Consider the following 25,535-nt stretch of genomic DNA (forward strand, 5'->3'; position numbering starts at 1 on the left):
AAAAACAATATCCGAATAAGAGAACATATTCTATAGGAAAGGACAATAGTCTTAGCTTATGAATACCACCTGGTTTTGTCTTCTATATTAGATAAATGCAACTCACGCTAATGTCACACCAAGTTGATACCTTCTCCCATCAAGTATCTAAAGCTTAATACTGATAGTTCATTTTCGGATCTCAACAAGATCGACAGGGTGGGCTTCATCCTGCGCTCCTTGTCAAGTTTCTCAATAATTGTCGACATTCGTTGCGCATGCTTCCAATTCACTATTACAGTATAAGTCACAGCTCTAAAAAAAAAAGGACTCTTTATGATTCAAACGTAGGGCCACGCCCATGTGAAGATGGAAATTGACTCACAAGCTTTGGAAGTCACATCTATTGTGGAAAACTATATATGACTTCTATCTTGTATCTCTTGTACCTCTATATATATATATATATATCGAAAAGCTAACAAGAAGGGTTAGCTTTATCTTATAGACATGGTAGTTTTGAACTTTCCCCCACAAAGCCCTATATAATCAAGCTCAGTACTTTAATATAAATTTCACCTCTCATAAAAAAAAAGAGAAAAGAAAAAAGAAAACATAGGTTTGGTGATATTTCATACTTGGGCTTAATTAACAGTTTCAATTACTTTATGGGCCAACAACCGTGGGCCTCCCCTACTATTTCAGCAATTCAGCTATTCTCTCCATATTTTAGCCTAGCATTCATTTCTTTTTTCTCTTTTTACTCTCTTCTTCTCCTTCCTTCCTTCTCCATCATGCCGTTGCTTCCCGAGGCTCTTTCTTTTCTTCTTTTTTCCTCCCTTCCCCTGTTCCTATTTAATCTCTTCTTCTCCGGGACCTCAACATCGCCGTTCAAGGTGTTAGAGGTGCAGTGGAGGGTGGTGTTCCTGCTTTACCCTCCTCTTTTGCGGCTTTCCACCATGAGAGTGGGTTCTACGTCAAGAGGGTGAAGGCTCTTCACTGCAGCTCTCTGTTTCCATAGCAACTATGGACCGAAATGTATGGGACCTTCTGACCTGTCGAAAGAGATCGGCTTGGATAAGACCGGATAACTTATTCTATTCACGAATAACAAAGACTACTGGAGAAACACTTTATCCGTTTCGTGCGTCCGCTGATAACGATGGAGTCATTTTTAATTTGGCAAATTCGTCGGTTAGACAAAAATTAGGACTTCTTTGTAACTATCCATCAAACTTATCCCATCTTCTCAATACTTTTAAGCCCCTAAACTCTCCAATGCATATCAAATTTACCGTATAAATTTATTTCGCCCTCTATATTTTATTTCTGTCATATTCCTAAAAGCTTTTTAACCCATACAAATATATATATATATATATTATATTACAATAAAATAAAGATCAAACTTCACATGATAAAAAGATGACAAATATTTACTTTATATTTATGTAGACCTTCTATCTATATTTAAATAATAATTTGAGATTCTCGAATATCTAATATCTTGTATTCTATTAGAATAAAAAAGCTTTAAAATATATAAAATTGATCACGTGATTCAGGAAAATTAATATAGTTGAAGGAGACTAAATATCACAAATTAAATAAAACAGTTTATATGAAAATAAATAATTGTTTCCTCGGGTCTTATCTGTAATTAAACCCTAACATCATTATAGAATCCTTATCCATCCGGATAAGATAAGCTTAGCAGGAAAAATGTAATACCCGCACGGGAATTCACGCACCTACAGCCGAGTAGAGTTCTTCTGCACACCAGAGTTCAAGAATTTTACTGCATTCGGATTACCTGGCAGCATTTAACTGGCCTTGCGATTTGAACAGCCAATCGGAAAAAGCCAAATATCCCGGTGGAGGAATAGTTTGGTGGGGTTTTTATACACTCTAGACCTTTTGTAGCTTGGACGTGAATAATGGAATGGAATAGTGGGAGGTAGATAAGGTGGACGAGTGGATAAGGATGACCCTACTTATCCTGCCGTCCTTATCGTCCTTCTTTTATACGCAAGGGCTCCATCACCATCTAAAATGGCAATTATACCCTTGCAACTTTGACCTTTTTATTTCTTTCTTTTTCCCTTTATTTAAGGTTAAATATAAATGTCGAACCTCTTGACCTTTTGATTTTTTTTTTAATTTTTTTATTTCGAGCATGATTAGTTATACAATATTTATTTTTTCCATACTCGTCTCGTCGCTCTTTTTTGGAGAGATCTACGTGGCATTATCGATCTAAAATATACCATAATAAAATAATCTTAGGCTAAAATAGAATATTATACATAATCTAAAACTATCTAAAAAATAGATGATTTTGCCCATATGTTGCTTAAATCTCGTGAAAGGTACTCAAATAATTAAGTGAAAATTGATTTTAAATTCTACTCTTATTATTATCTGTGGTTAAATTTTTATTTATTTATTTTGTATGTGATTATTTAAAAAATGGTAAATATTAATAGCCCAATATGAAGCGGCTTTTCTTGCCATATTTACTAATCAGCCCTTCAGAGAATCAGAGGCAAAGGCAAGGGGTATTTCTGGTATTAAGAAAAGGATATCTCCCTGACACATCACCATGCATGCAAAGCCGTATGAAGGATCGGGCCCACCACATCCAGCTCGTGCCAACCCGCACGTGCTATACGCCACGTCAGCGTCATCACTTCCGCGAACGCCGAACTGTCTCCCAACCCCCCCCCCCCCCCCCCCCCTCCCTCGCTCCTTCGCTTACTTATCTCTGTCCTCCTTTGTCTTTCTCTCCTCTCCTCTCCTCTCCTCTCCTCTCCTCTCTCCGGCTTCTTCGCCAGTGGCATGCAAAGTAAATAACACCCAAATCCGACAGCATTCTCTGAAACTCCCTCCTCCTCCACCGCGTGGCAAGCATCCGTAAATAGGTGGATCGCCGGTGGCATTTGTCAAGCTCGCCTCTTGATCTTGTTGTAAATTAATCTTATCCCTCATGGTTGCGGTGGTCTTTCGCTTTCAGGGAGAGTTTGGGAAACGGCGATGGGAAACGCGGCGACGAGGGAGGTGGAGAACGGCCACGGTGTGGCCCCGATGGGAGCGGACGGCGACGGGATCCTGCCGCCGGTCGCCCACATGGTCGGATCGCCGCCGGAGAGCCCTCGGGCGTCGCGATCGCCCTTCATGTTCGCCCCGCAGGTGTTGAGATCTATCCCTTTCTCGCACGAGAATCTCCTTTTGCCCTTCCTTTTTCTGATCCTTTTCGATTGCTTTTTGTGATTTGGGTCGTGATCAAAATGCCGTCTTTTTGGTTAGATAGTTTTTTGATTTGGTTTCGTAGTTATGCTGTTCTCTACTTTCCTGATGTTGTTTTTTTTCTTTTCTTTTCTTTTCTTTTCCTTTTCTTTTTGACTTTGAAATGTGAAATATTTCTAATTTAATGCGCATTGATAATATATAGCGTGATCCATCGCATGATGGGACGAATTTATAGTTATTGGGCTAATGCTAGTTAAAATCAGTGGCTGTTGGTCAAGGAAAAAGATTGGGTGCTTTCGTTGCATAGATGATATTTCAGATAAACATTGTGGGAGTTTCTGAAGATTTCGTTCACTTCTGCAATGTTTGTCAAGGAGGAGAGAAGAAGATGCATGGAGGGGACTGAATTCTGATACCAACCAAAGAATTATTTGCTATTTACCGTTGTTTTTAAATTAAATTTATGGCTGTTGAATCTTGAAGGAAATCAGCTATCTGACAGGATATAATGTTTTAAGACACGCGTCCAATTGTCTTGACATATAAGGCCTGCATTACGTAATGCATGGGACCTTGAGGATATATTGATTAGTGGAGTGTACCAATCATTTTAGTCAGTAATGTTGCCACGAACTGATTGACCATTGGGCGTTACTTTTACCATGGGAACTTGCAGAAATATAGATGAATCGTGCTTTATGTACTAAAGCCAGTAGATTTTGGTTGCCTACCTTGTTGATGTGCTGTGCAAAATGTCACCAATTGGAGATTCAATTGCAGCATTTTATGTCGAGATATTTGATACATTTAGTAGTTGCTTATCGAGCCACAACAAGATTTTTCTGTCTCCAACAAGTGCATATTCACCCTCATCTGAAGACATAAGCTGCTTTAGCTATTATGTAAAATGGCTCCGAATTCACCTTTTTCAACCGTCTCTTGCTGATTTCACTTGTAATTTGTCCTCTCTGATATGAAAATTCAGTTGCTCAACTTTCTCATCCTGATGTCGCTTGCAACTTATCGTATCTGATATGAAAATTCAAGTGACTCACTTTTCTTTCTATCTGCTGAAAGAAAGGGATTCATGGAAGATGGTGGAATCAGTTTCCATTGAGGAGATTTGTGTGTGAGACGGAATAAGTGAAAGCCTTTTCACTTTTTATGATTGTGGCATGGAAAGGCTGTCCCAATATTATTTGAAGAGAAACCATTGATTTTCACATTCTTGTTGATGGAGTTGACATCCAAAGAAGTTTGGGGGAATTTCTTTTTTTTTGGATGCAGCTACTGTTTAATGCAATTTGCAATTGAAAAAGTGAAAATAGTCTTAGTTTGATCTGTGGCAATTTTTTGATAGAAGAGATTATAAGCTTGCCATTTTGAAACCTTTGGAGATGTTTAGTTAGGATTTTAAGAGCAGCAACCGTTTAATACTAGATTAAATTCAGAAGATAGTCTGTGTTTGCGATAAGTGATCATGCATTACTATATACTAATACAGTAGTACTCTGCTTCTTGTACCAGAACAGTTAGTTTCTGCATCGTATGATACTAATTATTGTACTGGGTTGGCACCTTGAAGCTTGTGCCATACTGATACACATGCTTCACCTATCTGAAATTTGGAAAAAAGAAACTCCATCCATTTGTTACAAATCCTTTAACTGAAACATGTGTGCTGGACATGCTTCAGAAGACACCAAAACCTAATTCTTCTGAAGGGAGAACCTTTTGACATATGCTTGCATCAATTGAAAATGTAAGGTCTGAGGGCCAAAATGCCAAAATTTCCTTTATATAGATATAGTCAAAGTCATATTAGCATCTTTGGCATCCCATTCCATTTGAAATATTTCCACTATTTAAGGGGGGAATGTGACATATCCTAATTTATCAACCGTCCATAGTGCTGCCGTCATATATCTCCTTGTCAACACTTCACTTGAACCTTTTGGATGTGCAACCTGCTTCCTGGAAGTTGCAAACTGAAGTAATCAAGAAGCCCCTTGTCATGGGTGTTTGTTGTAGAAGTATTGGGTGTTTCTTCTGATGATTTATTTCAGAAACAGTGGATGGAACTGAAAGAAATAGAAGTATTATTAAAATCTAAGTTGTAGATGGATACAGGCCTTTGGCGCATTATGTATGATTTGCAAAAGATTCAGTTAGTTCTATTAATTTTGTGATGCTTGATGCTATTGTACTGGTCCTGTCACTTTTTCTGCATGTTTAACTTTGTATATGCTTCAATTTACAACTTACATGTCAATGTTCACCAAGTGGTAAGGCAATCTTACAAATATGAAATGGATAGCAATAGATCATTATACTTCTTTTTGTTTTTGTGTGTGTGTTTAGACTGCTCTGCTGGAGTCATGTAAGGGCAATGAAAGTTTATCTGCTTCTAGACATTCTATGTAATTACTTTTCTCTAAAAGAATCTAAGTTCTGCATTTTGAGGTAGAATATAATGAACTGGATGTTGACCTTCCCGTTCCAAGATGCCAATTACATGATCCAGATCGTTTTTCATGAAATTTTCTTCCATAAGTTTCAAAGTTTCCTTTTCTGTACAAAAATCTATAAGTGACCATAAGGCTGCAAATTAAGTCAATTCTACTCCTAGCTGGCGAAGAGGCATTGCTCATGCAAATATTTTCCTTCTTTTATCTAGTTACAGACTTACAGTTCTCCTCTCACATAGTTGCTTGCTTTCTCATGAGAATGAATGGTCCATCTTCTACTTTGTCTTGATTGTGGGGTTGAGAAAAACATTCTTTTGGTAACTATGTCAACTGGTTGCATTATAGATTCTGAATTGAGCCCATATAAAGATTTGTTTTCCTAGTTACCTTAGACCCTTATCCTCACACAAATATATTAACAAGAACGACAGTTTTTAGGCAGACAGTTAACCTATGATTTTGTATTTATTTCTAGCACTATGCCAAGATTTTGTCACTCATAGGATAAAACACATTTTATATTTGATGAAAGAAGGAAGCTAAAATCAAATGTGTTAGGTGGGAAGAAATTCATGTAATGCATGGTCCTCTTGCTGTTCATACACAATCTAACAGAAACGTATGTCACAGGTTCCAGCAGTTCCTTTGCAGAGAGCAACCGATATCCCTTCGGTTCTCAATCATCCATGGATGAACGACTCAAATGGACCTTTTAATGCTCCACAGGAAAAAGGTATTCCAACTCTGATTACATGGAGCAGTGGAGGAAATGATGTTTTGGTGGAGGGGTCTTGGGATAACTGGTCCTCGAGGTATATATATAATCCCTGCATTGCAGTTCTACCTTTTTGTTGTATTTTGTATATGAGAACATCAGACATAGATTTTACTATCTTAGGCTAATTTTGAAAACCCTCCTTCTGAAGCCAACTCCATTTTCAGGTATATTTTTTAGAAATCACGGCCTGTTTATGCACAGAAATTTATTTACTGTATTTTTTTTGGGGTGACTAAAATGCTCTTCAGATTTCAAAGGTAGATAAAAGAGGAGAGGAAGGATGTTTTAGTCTTAAATAAATAGAATGTACTAAGATGAACCCTTGTGAACTTAAAAGAGGTGTTCTTTGCAAATCTACCCACAAAAGGAGTTGGATTTGCAGATATGTCAAAAAAGGAATATTTTCTTTGCAATAAGACTTGAAAGCAAGTGGTGCTATTCAAAATCCTCCCTCTTTTCCCAAGGATATACATTCTATACATAAGGTTGGAACTATTTTTGAAAATTTTCAGGAAGGCATTGCAGAAGTCAGGTAAAGATTACACCATCTTGCTGGTTCTACCATCTGGAATTTATCATTACAAGTTCATCGTTGATGGTGAATTCAGATACACCCCTGATCTCCCTTACATAACCGATGAAAGAGGACAATTCACTAACCTCCTCGATGTCAATGTCAGTAGATATTATGATGCCTCTTAATGACCGCCTCAAGTTTAGAGTGCTTTAATCTGGAAATTGATTGTGTACAATTTGTGTTTCCCTTGAATAGGACTATGTTCCAGAACGTTTGGATAGTGTCTCAGAATTTGAAGCCCCTCCATCTCCTAACTCCAGCTATAGTCAGCCATTCCCGGGGGATGAGGATTTCGCTAAAGAACCGCCACCCCTTCCACCTCAGCTGCTCTTGACAGTCCTCGGATCTCAGAACTCTGAGGAGCCTTCCTTGAAGCCGCAGCACGTCGTCCTCGATCACCTCTTCATCGAGAAAGGATGGGCATCACAATCGCTGTTGGCCCTTGGACTCACTCACAGGTTCCACTCCAAGTATGTGACTGTTGTCCTCTACAAACCTTTGAAGAGGTAACAGAAACAGCATCTGGAAATCCGTGGAATTCCGAGAAATACTAGGAAGAAGCAGCTGCTACCATGGCCTTTGTACAGAAGAGTAGTGCAATTGTTGCAGCTTTTGGGTTCTGCTATGCTACCCTGTACCCTTGTCCTTTAGAATGTATCAGGATTATATGACATCATTAATGCTCTAATCACCATGAATTATCTTCAGATTTTTCGTTTGGCTGTTTTTCGCCAGTGTAAGTGTAACTACAAATGTCAGTCAGATAGTAAGATATCTAATTAGCTAAATGTTCCACTATCACATTACACAAATTATGGTGTTGAAATTTGTAGCTTTGCAGTGGGATGAAGATTATAACGTACTAGATACTTCAGGGTTTTATTATAGATCTTCTATTCTTCAGTTGTTTTAGGACTTGAATAATGAAATTTAGCAAGATTTACTTCAACTGTTGCATAGGATTAACATCCAGTGCCAAACAACTGTTGCAGAAATTTCTGCAAGGATGCAGAGGGGATTATCATTTGTAAATAATATTTTAGACAAAGATCACTTTATCCCCTGGGCTTTGTTTTGCATCAATACTATTCTCTAAATTTTAACTAAGCTATAAACACAAATGCTGTCAACATAGATGATAAAATTATTTAAATTTTTTAATGCTTTTACATTGATAAAGAAAGTTCAAATCAGTAATAATTTTTAAAGAAGGCATAGATAATGTTAATTTTGGATGGAAAATCTAATCCCTACGATTTAGTAAAAGGTAGAGAGACAGGTAAAGCATATATCATCCTAAATAATAAAAAGAGAAGGTTTTATTTATAATATATTTCAACTGTAGGGTGTTATTAATAGTTTTATCTTTTTTTGTTAATAATTCTCTACCTAGATCTAGGTGGGTGGCTCTGGTTGGGCTACGGCCCGGCCCGAACATGAGCCCGTCCCGAAGGACATTCGGCTTCGGCGCCTACAGGGTTTATCTCTCTCCCTCCGCCTAGGGTTTATCTCTCTCTCTCTCTCTCTCTCTCTCCTCTGCCTCAGAAAACTTCTCCTTCGAAGCCGTCGAGATGGTTCGCAGCCTCAAGAGCTCTAAGAAGAACAAGAAGAAGAAGGTGGCTTTCCAATTTCCTCTCTCTCTCTCTCTCCCTCATCAATTCGCTGTACCTGTCCATCTTTGTTTGACGTCTTTTTTTTTTCCGATTGTTTCAGGGATCAAAAAAAGGCGAATCCTCTACCGTGCCTTCGGCACCTCCTAAGGTGACCAAGAAAGTCCAAGCTTTCTTTAATCTTCTCATGATTTTATATCCGTAATCTTTTTGTTACAATCGTCTTCATGATAAAGTTATGATATTTGGGTATTTTGTTGAAATTCATAAGTTTGGATTATTTTCATTTTTCCAAAATTTTGCCTGTGTAGGTATGGCAACCGGGTGTCGACCAACTAGAAGAGGGAGAAGAGCTCCAGTTTGATCCCACTGCTTATAATTATCTTAGGGGTTTTGATATCGGATGGCCCTGTTTAAGGTAGAATGTCCAGATTGACATTCTGAATAGATTTAGTTTCTTTGTTTAATATTGGAATTTAATTTCTGTCTTCTCTCTTATAGTTTTGACATCGTGCATGATTCTCTTGGATTGATTCGGACGGAGTTTCCACACACAGTATATGGTGTTGCAGGGACTCAGGTTCATAACTACTGGTTCATGATTGTCTTTTATTGAACTGTAGTTGCTGCAGTGATCAAAACCGTATTTAATTATGAAAATGTGGCTGTCTCTAATTATATCTAGCCTGCCATGCATTTGCACGCTGTTTGGATGGAGAGAAGAGGAGAGAAGATTGATATCGGCAGTGATATGCAGGCCATCCTATTTAAAATATGGTTTTACTTGCAAATGAGTGAAATGTTGTATCCTAATTTGCTTAGAATCACAAATAGGTACATTCTCTTGCCTGGAGTTTGGAAGCATTGGTTAGTTAGTAGTTTCCATTCTATTTAAGAGCTGGGTTTACTTGTGTTTGAATGATAGGTTGTACCCTAGATCAATTAGAACCACCTTCTAGATTGTCACTTGTTGAAGCACTGGTTTTAACTGAAAGTTCATATTTTGATGGCCTTCAGATTTAGTAAATTCCACTGAAATTTTACTTATCATTGTTATGTGTTCTATTGATTTAAGTATTGGAGTTAATTACTAAAGTTATTGTATTTAGGTATTCATGCTTTTTGCAGTCACTAGGATCGTCGAGTAGTCTGTTTGTGCTGGTAAAGATGTATTGTAATCTTATACTCTTCCTGCAGGCTGAGAAAGCATCTTGGAACTACATTGGTATTTTCAAGCTTTCCAATATTACTGGCAAAAAGCGCCAATTAGTGCCTGCTCCCTCTGCTGGTAGTGACGTTGATATGGAGAGTGAGAGTAGCAGTGATGAAGAGGATGAAGAGGAGAGCGAGGATTTCAAAAAACCTGTTTTACAGGTAGATTCATTTTCACAGTTCTAATTCTGATTATATTTATTATTTCTTCTAAATTGTTGTTTTCCACAATTCTGATTATAAGCTACTAATGCTTCCTGCATTTTGTCATAACAGTTAAACAAGGTGGCTCATGAAGGATGTGTGAATCGGATACGCTCAATGACACAAAAGCCACATATATGTGCTACATGGGCAGATGCCGGCCATGTGCAGGTTAGAAAATTATATTCATAACATATACTTTTGGAATCTTGATAATAATTTATGGTGGTATCTGGTATGATGTTAATTTCTTTGTATTTGAGCATTCCTTTTTACTGTGATGTGATCTGCTTGTAACCTGTCTATTTTCATTAGGATATGCATAGATATTCATTTGTTCTTTTAGATTATCTGCACATTTTGCAGGAAGACTGTTCTCTATTGTGACTCTTTTATCTTCAGATTGCTTTTGTCAAGGATACTGGTCGTTGCTCAATCAATATACTGTCCTAGATCTATTTGGAAATTTGACAGAGAAATAAGTACATAAATTTCATTGAATTTATGCAGGTCTGGGACTTCAGCTCATTTCTTAATTCCTTAGCAGAATCAGAAACAGACGTAAGCAGAGGGGATAATAGCATTCATAGGCATACACCTATAGTAAAGTTCGGCGGGCACAAGGATGAAGGGTATGCAGTTGACTGGAGTCCTGTGGTTACTGGGAGACTTGTTTCTGGTACTGTCATAATTTTTGCCTAGATCCTCTCTTACCTTATTTATTCTGGTTGCTATTCCGAATAAGCTGATTGCTGAGGCCTTCTTTTCCGTCTTTCTAGGTGATTGCAATAAATGTATTCATCTTTGGGAGCCCATGTCTAATACATGGAATGTTGATACAAATCCTTTTGTTGGTCACACTGCAAGTGTGGAAGATTTGCAAGTATGCCTTTATTTCATATTCTAAAAGCTCTTGATTGTTGCACAGTTGCAATATATTTTCTCCTTTCTTGTAGTGGAGTCCCACGGAAGCAGATGTATTTGCCTCTTGTTCAGTGGATGGAACAATAGCAATATGGGATATTCGGATAGGAAAATCACCAGCAATTTCCTTTAAAGCACATGATGTTGATGTCAATGTTATCTCATGGAACCGGTATATGCAGAAATATTTTTTCTGTACTTCAAGCATACTGCTACTTATGATTTACCTCTGCAGTTATTCTCATCTCTCTTTTCTATGTTTCACCATCTGGAATAGGCTTTCTAGCATTTTCATGGCATCTGGAAGTGATGATGGTAGCTTCTCAATTCATGATCTTAGATTGATCAAGGTAGTTGAGCTTTGCTCTTTCTTTTTTCTTCTAATTAGTAATTCCAGTTTCTTTCAGCAGAAAGCTTACTTTCTTTCTCCATTACAATTTCTTATCTCCTTTAGCTTGTGTGTATAACTAAAGAAGTAGATGAACATGACGGATTACTCTAATGTGGATTTTGCAGCATACAATATTTAAGGAGTTCAACAGTCATATATGTGATGATTCATTGTGGGAAAAGTTGTTCGCCAATTTTTTAATATAAGTTCATTTCAGTGATCTAATTAGATTTTTAAGATAATTTGTTGTATAAGATAAATTCAAATGAGATAACTATGGAGCAAAGTGAGCTGTCAAATATATTAAGGGCAATATCTGGATGTGAATGTAGCTCCCTGGAACTATGTTACTACTGTGTGCATATTGACTTATTTTCCTGCATGATCTTCAATTCACTGCTGAGATGGGTTTCCAGAATAATCATGTCAGATGGTTTTGGCTTGAAAAAGATGGTTCTGGTTTTCTCAGTTCAGTCGAGAATTTGCTTGTTTACAATTTTACATTTTTCTATTATTGGCAGGGGAAGTCAGGGGAATCACAAGTAGCTGCTCATTTTAATTATCACAAACAACCTGTCACTTCCATAGAATGGAGTCCGCATGAAGCATCAACACTAGCTGTTTCATCTGCTGATCATCAGCTGACGTAAGACAACTGTTTTCTCTCTGGAAAAGTTGAGAGTTTATGTTATCTAATCACTAGCTGAAGAAAAATTAACTCTTTAGAATAACATCTTGCTTTTCCATATCCAAAGATGCAACTGATGGTGGAAAAGGTGTTAGAATCTTTTTTTCCCAAAATATTTGACATGAAGTTTGTACACCAACTGCTATACACACACACACACACAGAGAAAACAACAAACACAGTTTTCTTGCGTGATGCTTCCAAGTTTATCATTCTAATTTGTTGAATTATCTATTGCAAGGATTTGGGACCTTTCGTTAGAAAGAGATAAAGAGGAGGAGGCTGAATTCAGAACACAGATGCAAGAACAAGCAATTGCACCTGAAGATTTGCCAGCACCACTTCTATTTGTTCATCAGGTATTTATTAGTTACAATTTGCTATAAGCTTGTTTCTGGTCCTATTCAGATATTTATTGCATTTTTTCTTGAAAGCAAGTGAACCTATGACAGAAGTCAATGCTTTTCCAGTGTCCTACCTATAATAAGCATTCTCCCCTATAATAAGCATGCTCATCTTTCTAGTTCAGTTCCTTGGCTCTCGACCAGCTTTGACATCTCTCTTAATATAAAACATACTTCAAATGTTCATTATTCAGAGGGATTCTTATACAACTACCTCTGCTCTCCCTCTAATTATTTTGCTTTACTGGCTCTAATGACTGACGGCTGATGATCATCGTTTTTTCCAGCTGAATACATTTTTTTTTCTAGTAATGATTGATTTCACGATGCAGCCAATGCCTGCTTCTAATTGTTTTCTTTCTACATACAGGGTCAGAAAGATTTGAAGGAATTGCATTGGCATTCACAGATCCCAGGAATGCTCATATCAACATCTGCTGATGGCTTTAATGTCTTGATGCCTGCGAACATCGAAATAACCCTTCCATCGGCTGGGTTTTAAGCGATCGCACAAACCGATATTTTCCATGCAGTAGCTTTGAAGCAGAAGTCTTTCTGGTTCTGGAGTTGTACTCTTTTGTCTACTTCACAGAGTATGTACCAATCAATTGCATTCTCCGGCTAGCAGTAACTTATGCTATATTCCATCTATCACAAAGAAAAAAAAAAAAGAACTTTGTAATGGTTGCAATTGGATGTGAAAGTTTCCAATGAATAAATACTTAGTAGATGCTTACATTAGTCATCAGCAAATTGGCTTGCTTATCTTTTCAGTACTATTTGTCCGCACACTAGGCTCCGTGAGTAATATTTTTCGGAATCAAGAATAATTCAGTTTTTTTTTTATTAATTCATCATTTTTTTTCCTCTTATTCGATACGATTTTAAACATGAATTTAATAGTAATTTGAAATTATTATTTTACTTATAGATTAGTAAACGCTTAAATTATTACTACTATTTTATATCCAATTAAGAGTATTTTATTATTTAATTTAAAATGTCACCAATTCTCTATATTAAAAATTAGAATAATTCTTTAAGAATTAATCTTATTTCATAAAATTAAATTGAAAGGAAGTACACAAGGTGGTTTGGGTTTGCTATTTAATTATATTTAATTTTTTAATTTTAATATATAAAACTGAGTATATATATATATATATATATATATTTATTTATTTATTTATTTATTATCATAAAGTACATACAATTTATATATATAACTAAACATCAAAGTCTATTTCGGTGAGGGCCAAAAGTGATGGCAGGCAGCCAAATAAAAAAACACGTTGATGCGGAATCGCAATCGTACTGTAAATCACCGTCCACTCCTTTTCTTCTATTCCTTGGGCCCCACTAATTTATACGCCAAGTGACAGAAAAGCCCACAGGTAATAGACCTTATTACCTTCTCGAGTTCATCATGCGAGAAAAAAGAATCTTAAAAGTAATTTGAGTTTACTACTATAAGAAGAATTTGAGCACACTCCAGAATTTGAAATGATTTCAAATTAATTTTAATTTGTAGTCATATTTGTAGACATAAAAGGCATATGAAAATATGAAGTGGAATAATTTTGATAGGGTAAATTAGATGCAACGAGAAGGCTAGAAAGGTAATATCACTATGCTTCAAATTGTGGAGAATGGCATCCGATGCCCTGGCCTTTGGAACGCTTCTTCGAGACTTCGACTCATATATCACCAAACCCGCCATTCACTCCGGCGAAGAGAAAATTCCAATTGAAACCCTACTATCTCTCTGTCTCTCCCTCTCTCGGATCGAATCGAAGAGGCGACCATGGCGGAGCACTTCTCGCAAGAGCAGATTTCGGAGTTCAGGGAAGCCTTCAGCTTGTTCGACAAGGACGCAGACGGTAAGATTCTTCTCCTCATATTCGACGGACCTTTGTCGATTAATTGATTATTATGATCTCAAGATATGGTTTTTTTAGTGTTTATACGGCAACTCCTCTTCAGGGTACATCACGACCGGCGAGCTGGGGACTGTGATGCGAGCTCTGCATCAGAATCCAACGGAAGCGGAGTTGAACGCCATGATCAAAGAGGTCGATGCAGATGGCAGCGGAACCATCGAGTTCAACGAGTTCCTCAACTTGATGGCGGGCAAAATGGGGGTCACTTCTTCTGATGAGGATCTCCTGGAGGCCTTCAGAGTTTTCGACAAGGACCAGAGCGGCTTCATCTCAGATACGGAGCTTCGCCATGTCATGACCAACCTTGGCGAGAAGCTGTCCGACGAAGAGATTGATGAGATGATCCGTGAAGCTGACAAGGATGGCGATGGCCAAATTAGCTACGAGGAGTTTGTCAAAGTTATGGTGGCCAAGTGAGTTCCCTACTAAGACTTCATTTAATTTTTCTTATTGGAAATTGAAATTGTATATATATGCTTAATGTAGTAGTAATAGTAGTAGTAGTAGTTTTTTGGTTTAGATTTATGTGATTGCATTACATTTGAAAAAGTAAAACATGCCATAAACTTTAGAATCAAACTCCAACCCAAAAGCAGACTATAAATTTCAATGTGATACCCAACAATTTCCTCTCTCACTCGCGTCTAATTTACTACTCTTAACTAATCATCTCACCGGTCTCAAGAGTTCTAGTCTTCTATGATCTTTATCTTCTAAACTTAGGACTTTTGCTCTATTCGAGTATAATTAGCATATACGCCAATTCTGCGTGCTCGAGCCTAATCTCAGAGCCTTTGTCAAATTCAGTGGGAATTTATTCTCCTCGATCTGTTTGATGAGAACTAAAAACTAGAAGGAAGTGTAATGTTCATGGAAAATAGACTGTTGATGGGATTATCTTGCATGGTGAAAAGCATTGCTCCTAACACCTAATTAGAATTTAAACATCCAATATGGCTTCATTATCAAGATTGCGAGGCATAATTAGTGCAACAAAAAAAAAAAGTGATTTGATTTGATTTATGGCTGGCTCTCTGAGCTCTTGTGCAGGAGGGTGAGGAGAATGGGAGAGAGCAACAACAGCCGGAGGAGTGCAGAGTCCACTCCCTCTCCGAGGAAGCGCTGCCGGCTTCGCTCCAAGAGATGCACAATACTCTGAAGAGCAAATGCATGGTGGCCTATGGAATTTTCAACGTCTGGGAAACTAAGTTTGTAATAATGGAAGCATCAACCTGGAACTCGTAATGGTATCAGTGTGACAAACTTGAGGTCAAGTATAAGTAAATAAGCCAATAGTGTGATAGTATTTCCCTCCTTTGTTTCGTCTTACATGCATATAGTGAGATTTTCTGGACCTGGGGAGATCTGCAGTTGACATATTGTTCCACTAATTATAGATATTGTTGGAAGTTCTTCTACTGCATGTATTCATATCCAGTAATTAATACTGTTAAAACAAAACAAAAGAATTAGTGGATCTTCTTGCATTGGCTTCGGATATTTTTAAGTTTTCCAAGTTAGCCCGGAGGGCGAGAGGCCCAAATTCTCTTGGAAGTTAAGAATAAGTAAGAATTTTAATTAATTTTCTCTTCTCTATTTTAACTAAACAATCTTTGTTTATCTATATATAAGCTACAAACTAAGATACGCCGTATAGAATTTCAAGACATTGAAGATGGGTAAACAAGGATCTAATGTTAACAGCATCTTGCTACAGATAATTGTCTACGGTAATTTGCATGTACTTTTGTACATTCATATGTTCTAACTGTTTGATATTTTGTATCCTGTTTAATTTATTTTTATGGGAAATGGAAATAATGTTGAAGGTAAAATAGTGTTAATTTATTTATTTTGGAATATAAATTTTATTTTTAACATAATTTTTCGTATAATAAAATATGCTTGAACTAAGCTGATCATAAATAAATTTATGAGGTCGGATTAAATTTTGAGCTCAATCCAAATATTTTTATTAATATTATATATAAGCATACTCATGACTATTAGATATTTGATTTAAATAGACTTGATTTAGAAATAGCCTAGTTTTAGGTTTAGACCAGCTCGACTTGAGTTCGACTTGAAAATAAACTTACTCAAACTCAGTTTGCCGAGCCTAAGATAAAATAAAAACTATGTTCAAAATTAATTTCAAGCTAAGTCTAAGCTAGAGCTGACTAGCTCTTTTGCTCGGTAGTTCACACCTATATATATATATATATATATATATATATAAAATTAATTTGGAAGCAATAATCAAAAGAATAATAAAATATATAGTATAGAAGCAATCAAAAGTATAACAAAAAGACAAAAACAAATAACCGAAAGGAAGGCACACCATCCGATGTTGTTATATCCAAAAGGAATTGATATATTGTTCCACTTTTCAAATACCGTTAACATTAAATATAATTAAAAAATATATAAAGAAATAAAATAAAATAAAAAATATATTTTTTATCATCTCTATCTTAGTTAAATAATCTTTCATCTCCATCTTAACTGAATAATCTTTTCATCTCTATCTTAACTAAATAATCTTTCTGTATATATATATATATATATATATATATATATATATATATATATATATATAAGCCCATAAACTAAGATATGCTTATAGAATTTTAAGAAATTGAAGATGGGTAAGCAAAGATCAAAAGCCATTAGCATTCTGCTACAGATAATTGTATACGGTAATTTGCTACTTTTTACATTCATACAGTAATGCTTTTTACATTCATAGAGTAATGCGTTTGTAAATATAAACAATAGTTGATCTTATTTTACTAGGAATTTTGTTTTGCAACACTTGCCCCATTGGACTTTTGAATAAATTATTTAGAGAAAATGGAAGGATGTGAAAGGAGAATGGGGTGATCGACATGGGGGATGAGAATAGATTATATATTTTGCCATCAATTGACTAAGTAAAAGTTTTCTCTTTAAATTATTTATTTTAATAGGTGCGAATTTATCATTCTGTTTTGGTTGTTTGGCATGCCTGACGTGTTCTAATCACCATCAATCATCAATTTCTCCCAGTGACGTTGGATTTAATTCAAACTTTTAATTCCCCAGTCGAGGTGGAGTTGAAGATGGTGAAGAGTTACCAGAAGTTATACATTAGATTGAAGAAAGTTACTTGTTTAGTTATGATTACAAATTAGTAAAAGGGAGGCATTTAGACTTTAAACCATCCCATATATCAAAGTAATTGAGAGAACCCTCTTGTAAACAAGGAGCTCTCTACGATCCTCATGGTTGCTATAGTTTCATATTTTTGTATTCTTTATTTCAATGGCCCATCCAGACCCACATTGGTTGTTTCTATTTATTCTTTCAGTTTCTGATATCTTAATGCACTGTTGCCATGTCTCTTCATGAGTTTTGGATGATCAACTTTCATACTACTCTCTTGTTCATATGTCTAGTGAGTATAGCAATTACACCTTCAAATTGCGCAAGAGCACTTGGCACTCAAGGAGTGCAGTTAACTGTGGAAGATCACCAGGTAATGGATAGTATTCTTTCAGGTTTTGAAATCAGATCATTAGTTCTGTGAATTATGTAAACATACTCTCATGGGCTTGCAGGTGGTTATAGATAATGGCATTCTCCAGCTCACAATATCAAAGCCTGAGGGCCGCGTTACGACAATCCGATACAATGGTCTGCGCAACCTGTTGGAATATGATCCTGAGGGGTCTAATTCAGGAGGGTATATGACTATGAACACCTATTCTTTTCCTCGTTTACTTTGATATATCTTCGACGAGCTCACTAATGTTATAGTCATGTCATTTAGGTACTGGGATGTTGCTTGGAATCATCCTGGAAATGAACAAGGATGTTACTTTGATCGGTAAGATAGCGTACGTTGTTGTGTTTAATTCTGATTAATGATTGTGTATCTAATTGTTAAGGGACTAAGTTGTGCAGGTTAGATGGTACAGAATTTAAGGTCATAGTAGAGAATCCGAATCAGATAGAAGTTTCTTTCAGTAGAACATGGAATCCATCAAATCCTAGCAATCTTCAATTAAACACCGAAACGAGGTATTTTATTCCAACTCTTTTTTGCAGCAAGAAAAGAGTTCATGATCTGATCAATAACCCAAGTATCATTGCATTCAGGTTTGTAGTGCTTAAAGGTAGCTCCGGATTCTACAGTTATTCAATCTTTGAGCATCCCAGAGGTTGGCCGGGTATAGATTTGTGGCAGGCTAGAATTGCCTTCAAGCTTCATCCAGACCAGTAAGAGATATATTAACATGTTAATTTCCTCTAGACATTGGTCCTAATTTTGTAAGTCTGCTCATTGAACTGACTTATGGTCATGTTAGCTTCAAATACATGGCGATATCGGATAATAAGCAAAGAGAAATGCCGAGCGCTGCAGATCGAGAATCTCCCAGAGCTGAGGAACTGGCTTTCAAGGAAGCTGTTCACATCATAAACCCAGTTGAGCCAGAATTCAGAGGCGAGGTGCGTTACGCAAACGGACTTAAGATCAGGATAATTGCAAGAATTCAAGAATCTGATCATTTTGTTGGCATTGTTGTCAGGTGGATGATAAGTATCAGTATTCAATGGAGAACAAGGACAGCCATGTTCATGGCTGGTTTTGCTCCAATCCATCCACTGGTTTCTGGGTCATCACGCCTAGTGATGAGTTTCGAAGCGGGGGGCCAGTTAAGCAAGATCTCACCTCCCATGTTGGTCCGATCTCCTTGGCGGTGAGCGACATTTTCTATAGTCACATACTTCAACTCTATTTTAGATTGTACATGCTAGATGATCATAACATGTACCTACTGCAATCTGATTAATTCTCTGGGCCTTTAGATGTTTTTAGGTGACCATTATATAGGAAATGAGATGCACATCAGACTAAAAGATGGGGAGTATTGGAAGAAAGTCTATGGTCCTGTTTTCATCTATCTGAATTCAGCTGCAGTAGAAAGAGATGCATGGCAGGATGCAAAAGCACAGGTTCTGGTCCTACTCCAACTATATTACGACATCGAATTCATTACAATTCTACTTTTCCTTTCAGTTCTTGAAATCAGTAAGCTTATTATCTGCAATCAAATTCTTCTCTCTGATTCAGATGCAGACTGAACAGAAGAACTGGCCATATAGCTTTCCTGCTTACGAGGGATTCCCGAAGACGAACCAAAGAGGTTCAGTTAACGGTCGATTGTTAGTTCGAGATAGGTACATGATCTCAATCTGTCATCTTATCAGAAATTAGTTAGCATAACTTTTCAGTTGAAAGGAAAATTCTTTACTGTCCACGAAAGTTCTGACCAAAACAAGAAATTTTGCTTGATACTCGATTAATTCGAAAAATTCTATTATCAATTGCCTTAGAAGAAGAAGATATTAATCAGAGATCTTACTTGTCTCAGGTACATTAGCAGCAAAGATATGCCTGCAAATTTGGCCTACATTGGCTTGGCCTTACCAGGAGAACTAGGATCATGGCAAACAGAAGGCAAGGTAAGGAATACCATCCTAATTAACTTTCGGTGCTAAATTTTACTACTTCAACCATCTTGTTTGCTGCATAGGGATACCAATTCTGGACCAGAACTGATACTGAAGGATATTTCACAATTGACAACATCAGAGCTGGAAACTACAATCTTTATGCATGGGTTCCTGGAATTTATGGGGGCTACATGCGTAATTCTTCCATAACCATCACTCCAGGTTAACAAATCATCAACTGCTACTTGACTAACATTGGCATTCTTAAACTAGAATTGAAAAATTACTAAACTAAGTTTTCAGCAGGTTCTAGCATCAAATTTGATGATCTTATATTTGAACCACCAAGGGCTGGTCCCACACTGTGGGAAATCGGCATCCCAGACCGCACTGCGGCTGAGTTCTTCGTGCCAGATCCTATGCCAGAATATGTCAATAAACTCTATGTCAAACAAGAAAAGTTAGTCCTATTACTAAGACTAGAATGATCTTACATATATATGACTGATGTTCTTATCTCATTTATACATAATCTTCTGCTTCGATTCGACAGGTACAGACAGTATGGCTTGTGGGCGAGGTACGCCGACTTATACCCGACCGAAGACTTAGTCTACAGAGTTAATGTCAGTGACTACAGAAAAGATTGGTTCTTTGCACATGTCACAAGGTAGGTAAACTCAATCTAAGAAATTTAAAACTACAAAAGGAGGGAAATAATTGAACTCATGTACTGCATGCAGGCTGGTTGGAAACAATTACCAACCTACAACATGGCAGATAAAATTCAATCTAAACTCTATCAAAACAAATGGATTATATACACTGAGACTAGGCATTGCAGCTGCACATTTTTCTCGGATTCAGGTTTGAATCCTCTCTGACACAATCAAAGCTCTATCTATGTTCTTCCATAACCTTTGATTAAAAAACTTTCTATCTTTTTGGTGAATTCAAGGTTCGAGTGAACGACCCAGATGGAGCGATCCAATTTACGACGCCAGAGTCCGGCGATAGCAACGCCATTGCAAGGCACGGAATCCATGGCTTCCAGTGGAATTTTGATGTTGAGATCGAGGGGAGATTGCTTGTGGCCGGCGAAAATACTATCTACCTCGCTCAATCTAGGGGAGGAGATAAATTTGTGGGGATCATGTATGATTATATTCGCTTGGAAGGGCCTTCTTATGCCAATTAAATATACAAAGCAATATTAAGTTGATTGTTAGATCGTATGAGAAGTATTGGTTTACTAGTTTAGAGTGAAAATAAATTTCATTTCGAAACAATATAATTGTGATCAGATTATTAGAAGAGCTTATGTTTGAATTCTAGCACTTTCTCCTCTTTAAAAAAATGTTTCATTTCATATTCAAATGTGTTAAGGAAAAGAATAATAATATTGTATGTAATTTATATATTGAAAAGAGAAGGATGTATTGAGAAATTAAAATAAACTTTGGGCCGGGAATAGAAAATACTGAACCGTAATAAATTCATTGAAAATAAGGTGGGAAATGTAAATTCACTTAACAAAGGAGATCATTTGCAAATATGTAAAAGGAAGGGGTGTTTCAGGAAAAGAAAACTGGGCCGGGCCATCTGTGGGTCGTCGCAGGGCCTGTACGCGAATGGTGGAGGAGTTTGCTCACTTGCCTCCACATCTTTTTCCTCACCCAAAATGGGTCGATGGATTTCCCTCCATGTGATTGATGCGTTATCTCCTCTTGTTGGTTTGTGGAAGGAGAGCAAAAGGTTCAGTTTTTCTTCTTTTATCGTCGATTTCTTGTTTATTTCTTCTTCTTTTTGTGTTACTTGCTGGATTTTGATAACCCAATATGGACTCGGTTGGATCTGAACGGTGGGATGTAGCATAAGAATGATCCGATTTGGGTTTTTAAATTGATTGGATTTGAAAGGGCAGTTTAGCTTTTGAATACTAACATAGAGGGGAGAAGAAGAAAGAATGGATTTTGAGTGGTTTTTTTTTCTTGGTGTTGGTTTTATCCTTTTCTTGTTGCAGATCATAGATGTGGGTATTTTGATTTAGATTGAGATAAAGAAGTGGAAGAGGGAAGACAAGAGTAGATGATCATAGTAAGAAAAGATTGAAACTTGATGGTCAAAGATGGGCCAAAATTTTGGCTTTGCTGTTTTAGATGATTATTAAGTGGAAGAGGGAAGACAATAGCATATTGGGCATAAGGAGGTGAGGAAGGGTGGTTCAACTCAGGACTGCCTTCTGTTAATTGTGCACTTGCAGAGAAACCCTTGCATCGAGAGGAAAATTTTATTGGTTAGATGGATTACCATTCTTTGTTCGTCACAAAGATTTCACTTGTAGCAAGATGGGAGGTGGACTTCTCATATAATGATATTGCTGGTGGCTGTTTCTCATCAATGTGAATATCCAAAATGACAAGCTGACAACACTGTACGGAAGGATTTTGTGAAGTTTAATACCAACATACTTGAAACTGATCATTTGATTTTAGTATCAGATTTCTAGCTGAGAAAGCTTTTACAGACCCTTTAAGATGATTCAAAGAGAAGAACTTTCACTGCACTAATAGGAACAACTATGTTTGATGCGAAGTCATTATAACTTCTAAATCGTGGAGTTGGTTTAATTCATAATGATCTAATAATGCAAGTTGGACTAGATAGCTCAAATTCATTGAAGCAGATGTGTATGCATGCACATAGACAACCTAGGTTTTGCATGAGAGTGCTTTTCAGTTTTCAAGGCATCGAAAACTAGAATCTTCCTTTTTTTTTGAAAAAGCTCACACTAGAGTAAGCAAGATGAATACTCAATAATTTGGTTGTCCTTTCATCACGTGTGGAGATTGTCGATGCAGTTTACTGCCAAGTCAAAATAATCCAATAATGGATGCCAATGAGTTATTTTGATTATCTGAATACCTTGTATTCTTTAAAAGCACCCTGAAGTTTAAATTGCAACTACATTTGTGCATCATGGCAATTTCTTATTTAATTTAGTTTCCAGCTTAAGGCATCAAACTAAAGTTGCAGCAGAGTGCTGATGGCTACAGTGATGTCTCTCTGCACTCCTAATGTTAAATTGAGCAAGCAAGTCTGTTTAAGATTTCTTGGGTTGAAGCCAATCGTTCAGCTCAGACCTTCATCTCTATCTCTTCTATGTGATCAAAACAAATGTCATCTTGCTCGCCAGTCAGCAGCGTTGTCTCGGAGACTAGTTGTGGTTTGCGTTACAAAAGGTTCTGCTAAATCTAGCAAATCAGATGAAAAGATTCCTTCTTGGGCTAGACCAGATTCCGATGAACCCCCTCCCTGGGCTCGTGATGAAGGAAATAAGAAAACTGAATCAACAATTGAGATCCCCTTTTATGCATATTTACTTGCATCAGCTGTGACAGCTATAGCAGCAGTATGTTTTGTGCCTCTTGCTTTCTGTTACCTTTTGGTTGTCTTGCATCTTAGTTTTGCTGATAGAAACAATTTTTTGCAGATTGGTTCAATATTCGAGTATGTGAATCAGCGACCTGTTTTTGGGGTCCTCAACTCTGATAATGCTTTTTATGCACCATTGCTTGGATTCTTTGTTTTTACAGGAATACCAACATCAGTAAGTTTTAGATTACATGCCAGTATCCGTATACAAATGAAATATTGGCACCAACTTATGTTATTTTCTGATTTACATATTGGTGTAGGCCTTTCTGTGGTTTAAATCTGTGCAAGCTGCCAATAAAGAAGCTGAGGAGCAAGACCGTAGAGATGGCTATCGTTAGGAGCAACTACAGCTCTACAGTTAATAACTGTGAACTCTTCATATAACCTTTTCTTGACATAAGGAATTAATTGTTTCATTCAATGGTTAGTGAAAAAAGGACACTACACTGGTTTCTTTACAGTTTCGGTTTTCATTGGCAGTTGGTTGGATTGAGTGCTTGTAATAGAAGTTATAATGCAGGTTAAAAGGTAGAAGACCACACAGAGGTTTGTTTCTCGCAACTTAAAGAGTGTTGCTATGGGAATATAGTTATAGTTGTGAAATAGCATGATTGTTTATTGTTTGAAAACAGGCTATTTGTGCCAAAAAATTCTTAAGTTTTGATAGTAGCACCATTGAATTCTTAAAATTTGAGTGCCTTTAGTTTCAACATTAGAGATGCATATTTTTATAATAAAATGCGCATAATTTATATAAAATCGTACGCACAAAAGCTCATTCTTATTGTTATAGAAAATTAAGGACTTTTAAATGCGAATGCTTCCTTTGCCAATGCAATTTTTATACTGTAAACAATTTAGTACTTTGAAAAAGCATAAGGAAGTAAGCTAATGCAGGACTACTGAGGATCTACTCCATTTCAAATTTATCTTACTTTATGTAGACTACATCATGTTCTCTTCTAAATGATCCTGATCTTTTAACTGTTATCTCTTAGAATCATATACCAAGTTACACATGAATACCTTCTTGATAATAAGGTCCCACTCCTAGCAAATCTAAATACCTACGCCACACATGCCTACCTTTGCATTCATTCACAAGGACAGGAAGGCATGATTGTGTGCCACTGTTAACCAAGAAATGTCTCTCTTTCAAATACAACAAATTACAGAGCTCTTTCCCTCTCTTTCTCTCCCTAACAGCCTAACTTTACATGTTGTTCTTGGATCAGGCATTGTCACAAGCAGGTAGAGCGCAAGAAAAGTATAACCCACCACCTTCAGATTTACAGCTAGATTCAGAAGATAGTGTCAGAAAACATAGTGAGCAAGCGTGTGGTTTGAGTTCTCAATATGCCCATGATCCTCTACAGCCACAAGTAATTTGAAATTCCCCACATCCAGCCACATAGGCCCACCACTTGGCGACACATTGCATGTATTAGAAGAGCTCCCATCATGCAGCCATGGTCGTAACTTGTAACAGCTGAGGAGGAGACACACCGAGACATGATGACATGCATGCATTAAAACTGGAAAACGAAGGGGCATATCATATAGTTGGACATAGATAGACGCCACTGTGATCTCCACAATGGTCCCAAACAACATGGAGGTTTAATGGTGTTCATAGATGTCTCTTAGCTTTGAAAAGAATCTCTCAGTATTCATTACTCCGAAAGCATGAGAAGCAGTGGAGGACCCCCACCCCCTCTTGGTACTTATAGTTGTTACGATGCAATAAATTAAGAGTGACTCAACTAAGACATTATTAAATTATAGTCTTTATTGTATAGCATGACTTAGTTACTGGATAATTAGCAAAATAAATCGGGAAATTATGTTAACTCACGATCTCACGCTTTGCTAATTTTGTTTTCCAAGTAATGATTGTGAGCAGCAGACTTCTTATTCCACTTTTAACTCGTGAGCCAGTCGCGCGTAGTTTGTTTATCTCTTCTCGCGATATGATGGCGATATTTTGGTGGTGGGTGCATCTCGCGAATGGGTGGTCCGTTACCCCCTCGGGAACTGGAACTTCTCCTCTCCCACATTGGGCCATGAAAGATTTCTTGGTGGGCCTTCAAAGTAACGGAACGTGGACGACCATTGGACGACGATCTCACTTTTATCTCGCTATTGGTAGATGATCGTGGGCCCACATGTTA

The 25,535-nt window shown here is 37.0% G+C and overlaps 5 protein-coding genes and 1 long non-coding RNA gene across 10 annotated transcripts; 5 read left to right on the plus strand and 1 right to left on the minus strand.

Moving 5' to 3' along the window:
- Nucleotides 1–666: 666 nt before the first annotated feature.
- On the minus strand, nucleotides 667–1,851 carry LOC140776562 (uncharacterized). Its single transcript, XR_012106901.1, has 2 exons — nucleotides 1,731–1,851; nucleotides 667–1,034 (listed from the first exon to the last, which is right to left on the minus strand). It is a non-coding gene; the product is annotated as an uncharacterized lncRNA (long non-coding RNA).
- An 890-nt stretch (nucleotides 1,852–2,741) lies between these two features.
- On the plus strand, nucleotides 2,742–7,758 carry LOC140775903 (SNF1-related protein kinase regulatory subunit beta-1-like). Its single transcript, XM_073119392.1, has 5 exons — nucleotides 2,742–2,900; nucleotides 2,993–3,168; nucleotides 6,327–6,508; nucleotides 6,987–7,149; nucleotides 7,247–7,758. The coding sequence occupies exons 2-5, from the start codon at nucleotides 3,013–3,015 to the stop codon at nucleotides 7,559–7,561; spliced, it is 816 nt and encodes a 271-aa protein (XP_072975493.1). The 5' UTR covers nucleotides 2,742–2,900; nucleotides 2,993–3,012; the 3' UTR covers nucleotides 7,562–7,758.
- A 788-nt stretch (nucleotides 7,759–8,546) lies between these two features.
- LOC140776757 (protein HEAT STRESS TOLERANT DWD 1) lies at nucleotides 8,547–13,229 on the plus strand. Its single transcript, XM_073120598.1, has 13 exons — nucleotides 8,547–8,667; nucleotides 8,765–8,812; nucleotides 8,973–9,079; nucleotides 9,163–9,241; nucleotides 9,859–10,035; nucleotides 10,150–10,248; nucleotides 10,588–10,756; nucleotides 10,857–10,960; nucleotides 11,034–11,173; nucleotides 11,279–11,351; nucleotides 11,914–12,038; nucleotides 12,322–12,439; nucleotides 12,855–13,229. The coding sequence occupies exons 1-13, from the start codon at nucleotides 8,623–8,625 to the stop codon at nucleotides 12,984–12,986; spliced, it is 1,416 nt and encodes a 471-aa protein (XP_072976699.1). The 5' UTR covers nucleotides 8,547–8,622; the 3' UTR covers nucleotides 12,987–13,229.
- A 941-nt stretch (nucleotides 13,230–14,170) lies between these two features.
- LOC140776616 (calmodulin-2-like) lies at nucleotides 14,171–15,893 on the plus strand. The gene is made up of 3 exons (XM_073120370.1): nucleotides 14,171–14,364; nucleotides 14,468–14,837; nucleotides 15,475–15,893. The coding sequence occupies exons 1-3, from the start codon at nucleotides 14,289–14,291 to the stop codon at nucleotides 15,581–15,583; spliced, it is 555 nt and encodes a 184-aa protein (XP_072976471.1). The 5' UTR covers nucleotides 14,171–14,288; the 3' UTR covers nucleotides 15,584–15,893.
- Nucleotides 15,894–17,023: 1,130 nt separating this feature from the next.
- On the plus strand, nucleotides 17,024–21,255 carry LOC140776615 (uncharacterized). Of its 2 annotated transcripts, XM_073120366.1 has the most exons (16): nucleotides 17,024–17,693; nucleotides 17,777–17,944; nucleotides 18,027–18,151; nucleotides 18,239–18,295; nucleotides 18,373–18,489; nucleotides 18,568–18,687; nucleotides 18,777–18,918; nucleotides 18,999–19,169; nucleotides 19,279–19,425; nucleotides 19,544–19,650; nucleotides 19,845–19,935; nucleotides 20,007–20,148; nucleotides 20,233–20,386; nucleotides 20,480–20,596; nucleotides 20,670–20,793; nucleotides 20,885–21,255. In XM_073120366.1, exons 2-16 carry the CDS (start codon nucleotides 17,804–17,806, stop codon nucleotides 21,122–21,124), a joined length of 1,995 nt encoding a protein of 664 aa, XP_072976467.1. In that variant the 5' UTR covers nucleotides 17,024–17,693; nucleotides 17,777–17,803; the 3' UTR covers nucleotides 21,125–21,255. The 2 variants fall into 2 exon arrangements, with proteins under 2 accessions (XP_072976467.1, XP_072976468.1); XM_073120367.1 differs by lacking the exon at nucleotides 17,024–17,693 and having other exon boundaries at nucleotides 17,805–17,944; nucleotides 18,378–18,489.
- Nucleotides 21,256–21,540: 285 nt separating this feature from the next.
- Nucleotides 21,541–25,208, plus strand: LOC140776743 (uncharacterized). 4 transcript variants are annotated; one of them, XR_012106933.1, is made up of 6 exons: nucleotides 21,541–21,681; nucleotides 22,937–23,338; nucleotides 23,420–23,536; nucleotides 23,625–23,721; nucleotides 23,845–23,910; nucleotides 24,600–25,208. XR_012106933.1 is itself a non-coding variant. In XM_073120570.1 (5 exons), the coding sequence occupies exons 2-4, from the start codon at nucleotides 22,973–22,975 to the stop codon at nucleotides 23,700–23,702; spliced, it is 561 nt and encodes a 186-aa protein (XP_072976671.1). In that variant the 5' UTR covers nucleotides 21,541–21,681; nucleotides 22,937–22,972; the 3' UTR covers nucleotides 23,703–23,721; nucleotides 23,845–24,053. The 4 variants fall into 4 exon arrangements, 3 of the variants coding, with proteins under 3 accessions (XP_072976671.1, XP_072976672.1, XP_072976670.1); XM_073120570.1 differs by lacking the exon at nucleotides 24,600–25,208 and having other exon boundaries at nucleotides 23,845–24,053; XM_073120571.1 differs by lacking the exon at nucleotides 24,600–25,208 and having other exon boundaries at nucleotides 23,885–24,053.
- Nucleotides 25,209–25,535: the final 327 nt, after the last annotated feature.

Source organism: Typha angustifolia, chromosome 14 (assembly GCF_048772165.1).
Source record: "Typha angustifolia cultivar Huaian chromosome 14, ASM4877216v1, whole genome shotgun sequence".
In the NCBI taxonomy this organism is placed as follows: Eukaryota; Viridiplantae; Streptophyta; class Magnoliopsida; order Poales; family Typhaceae; genus Typha; species Typha angustifolia.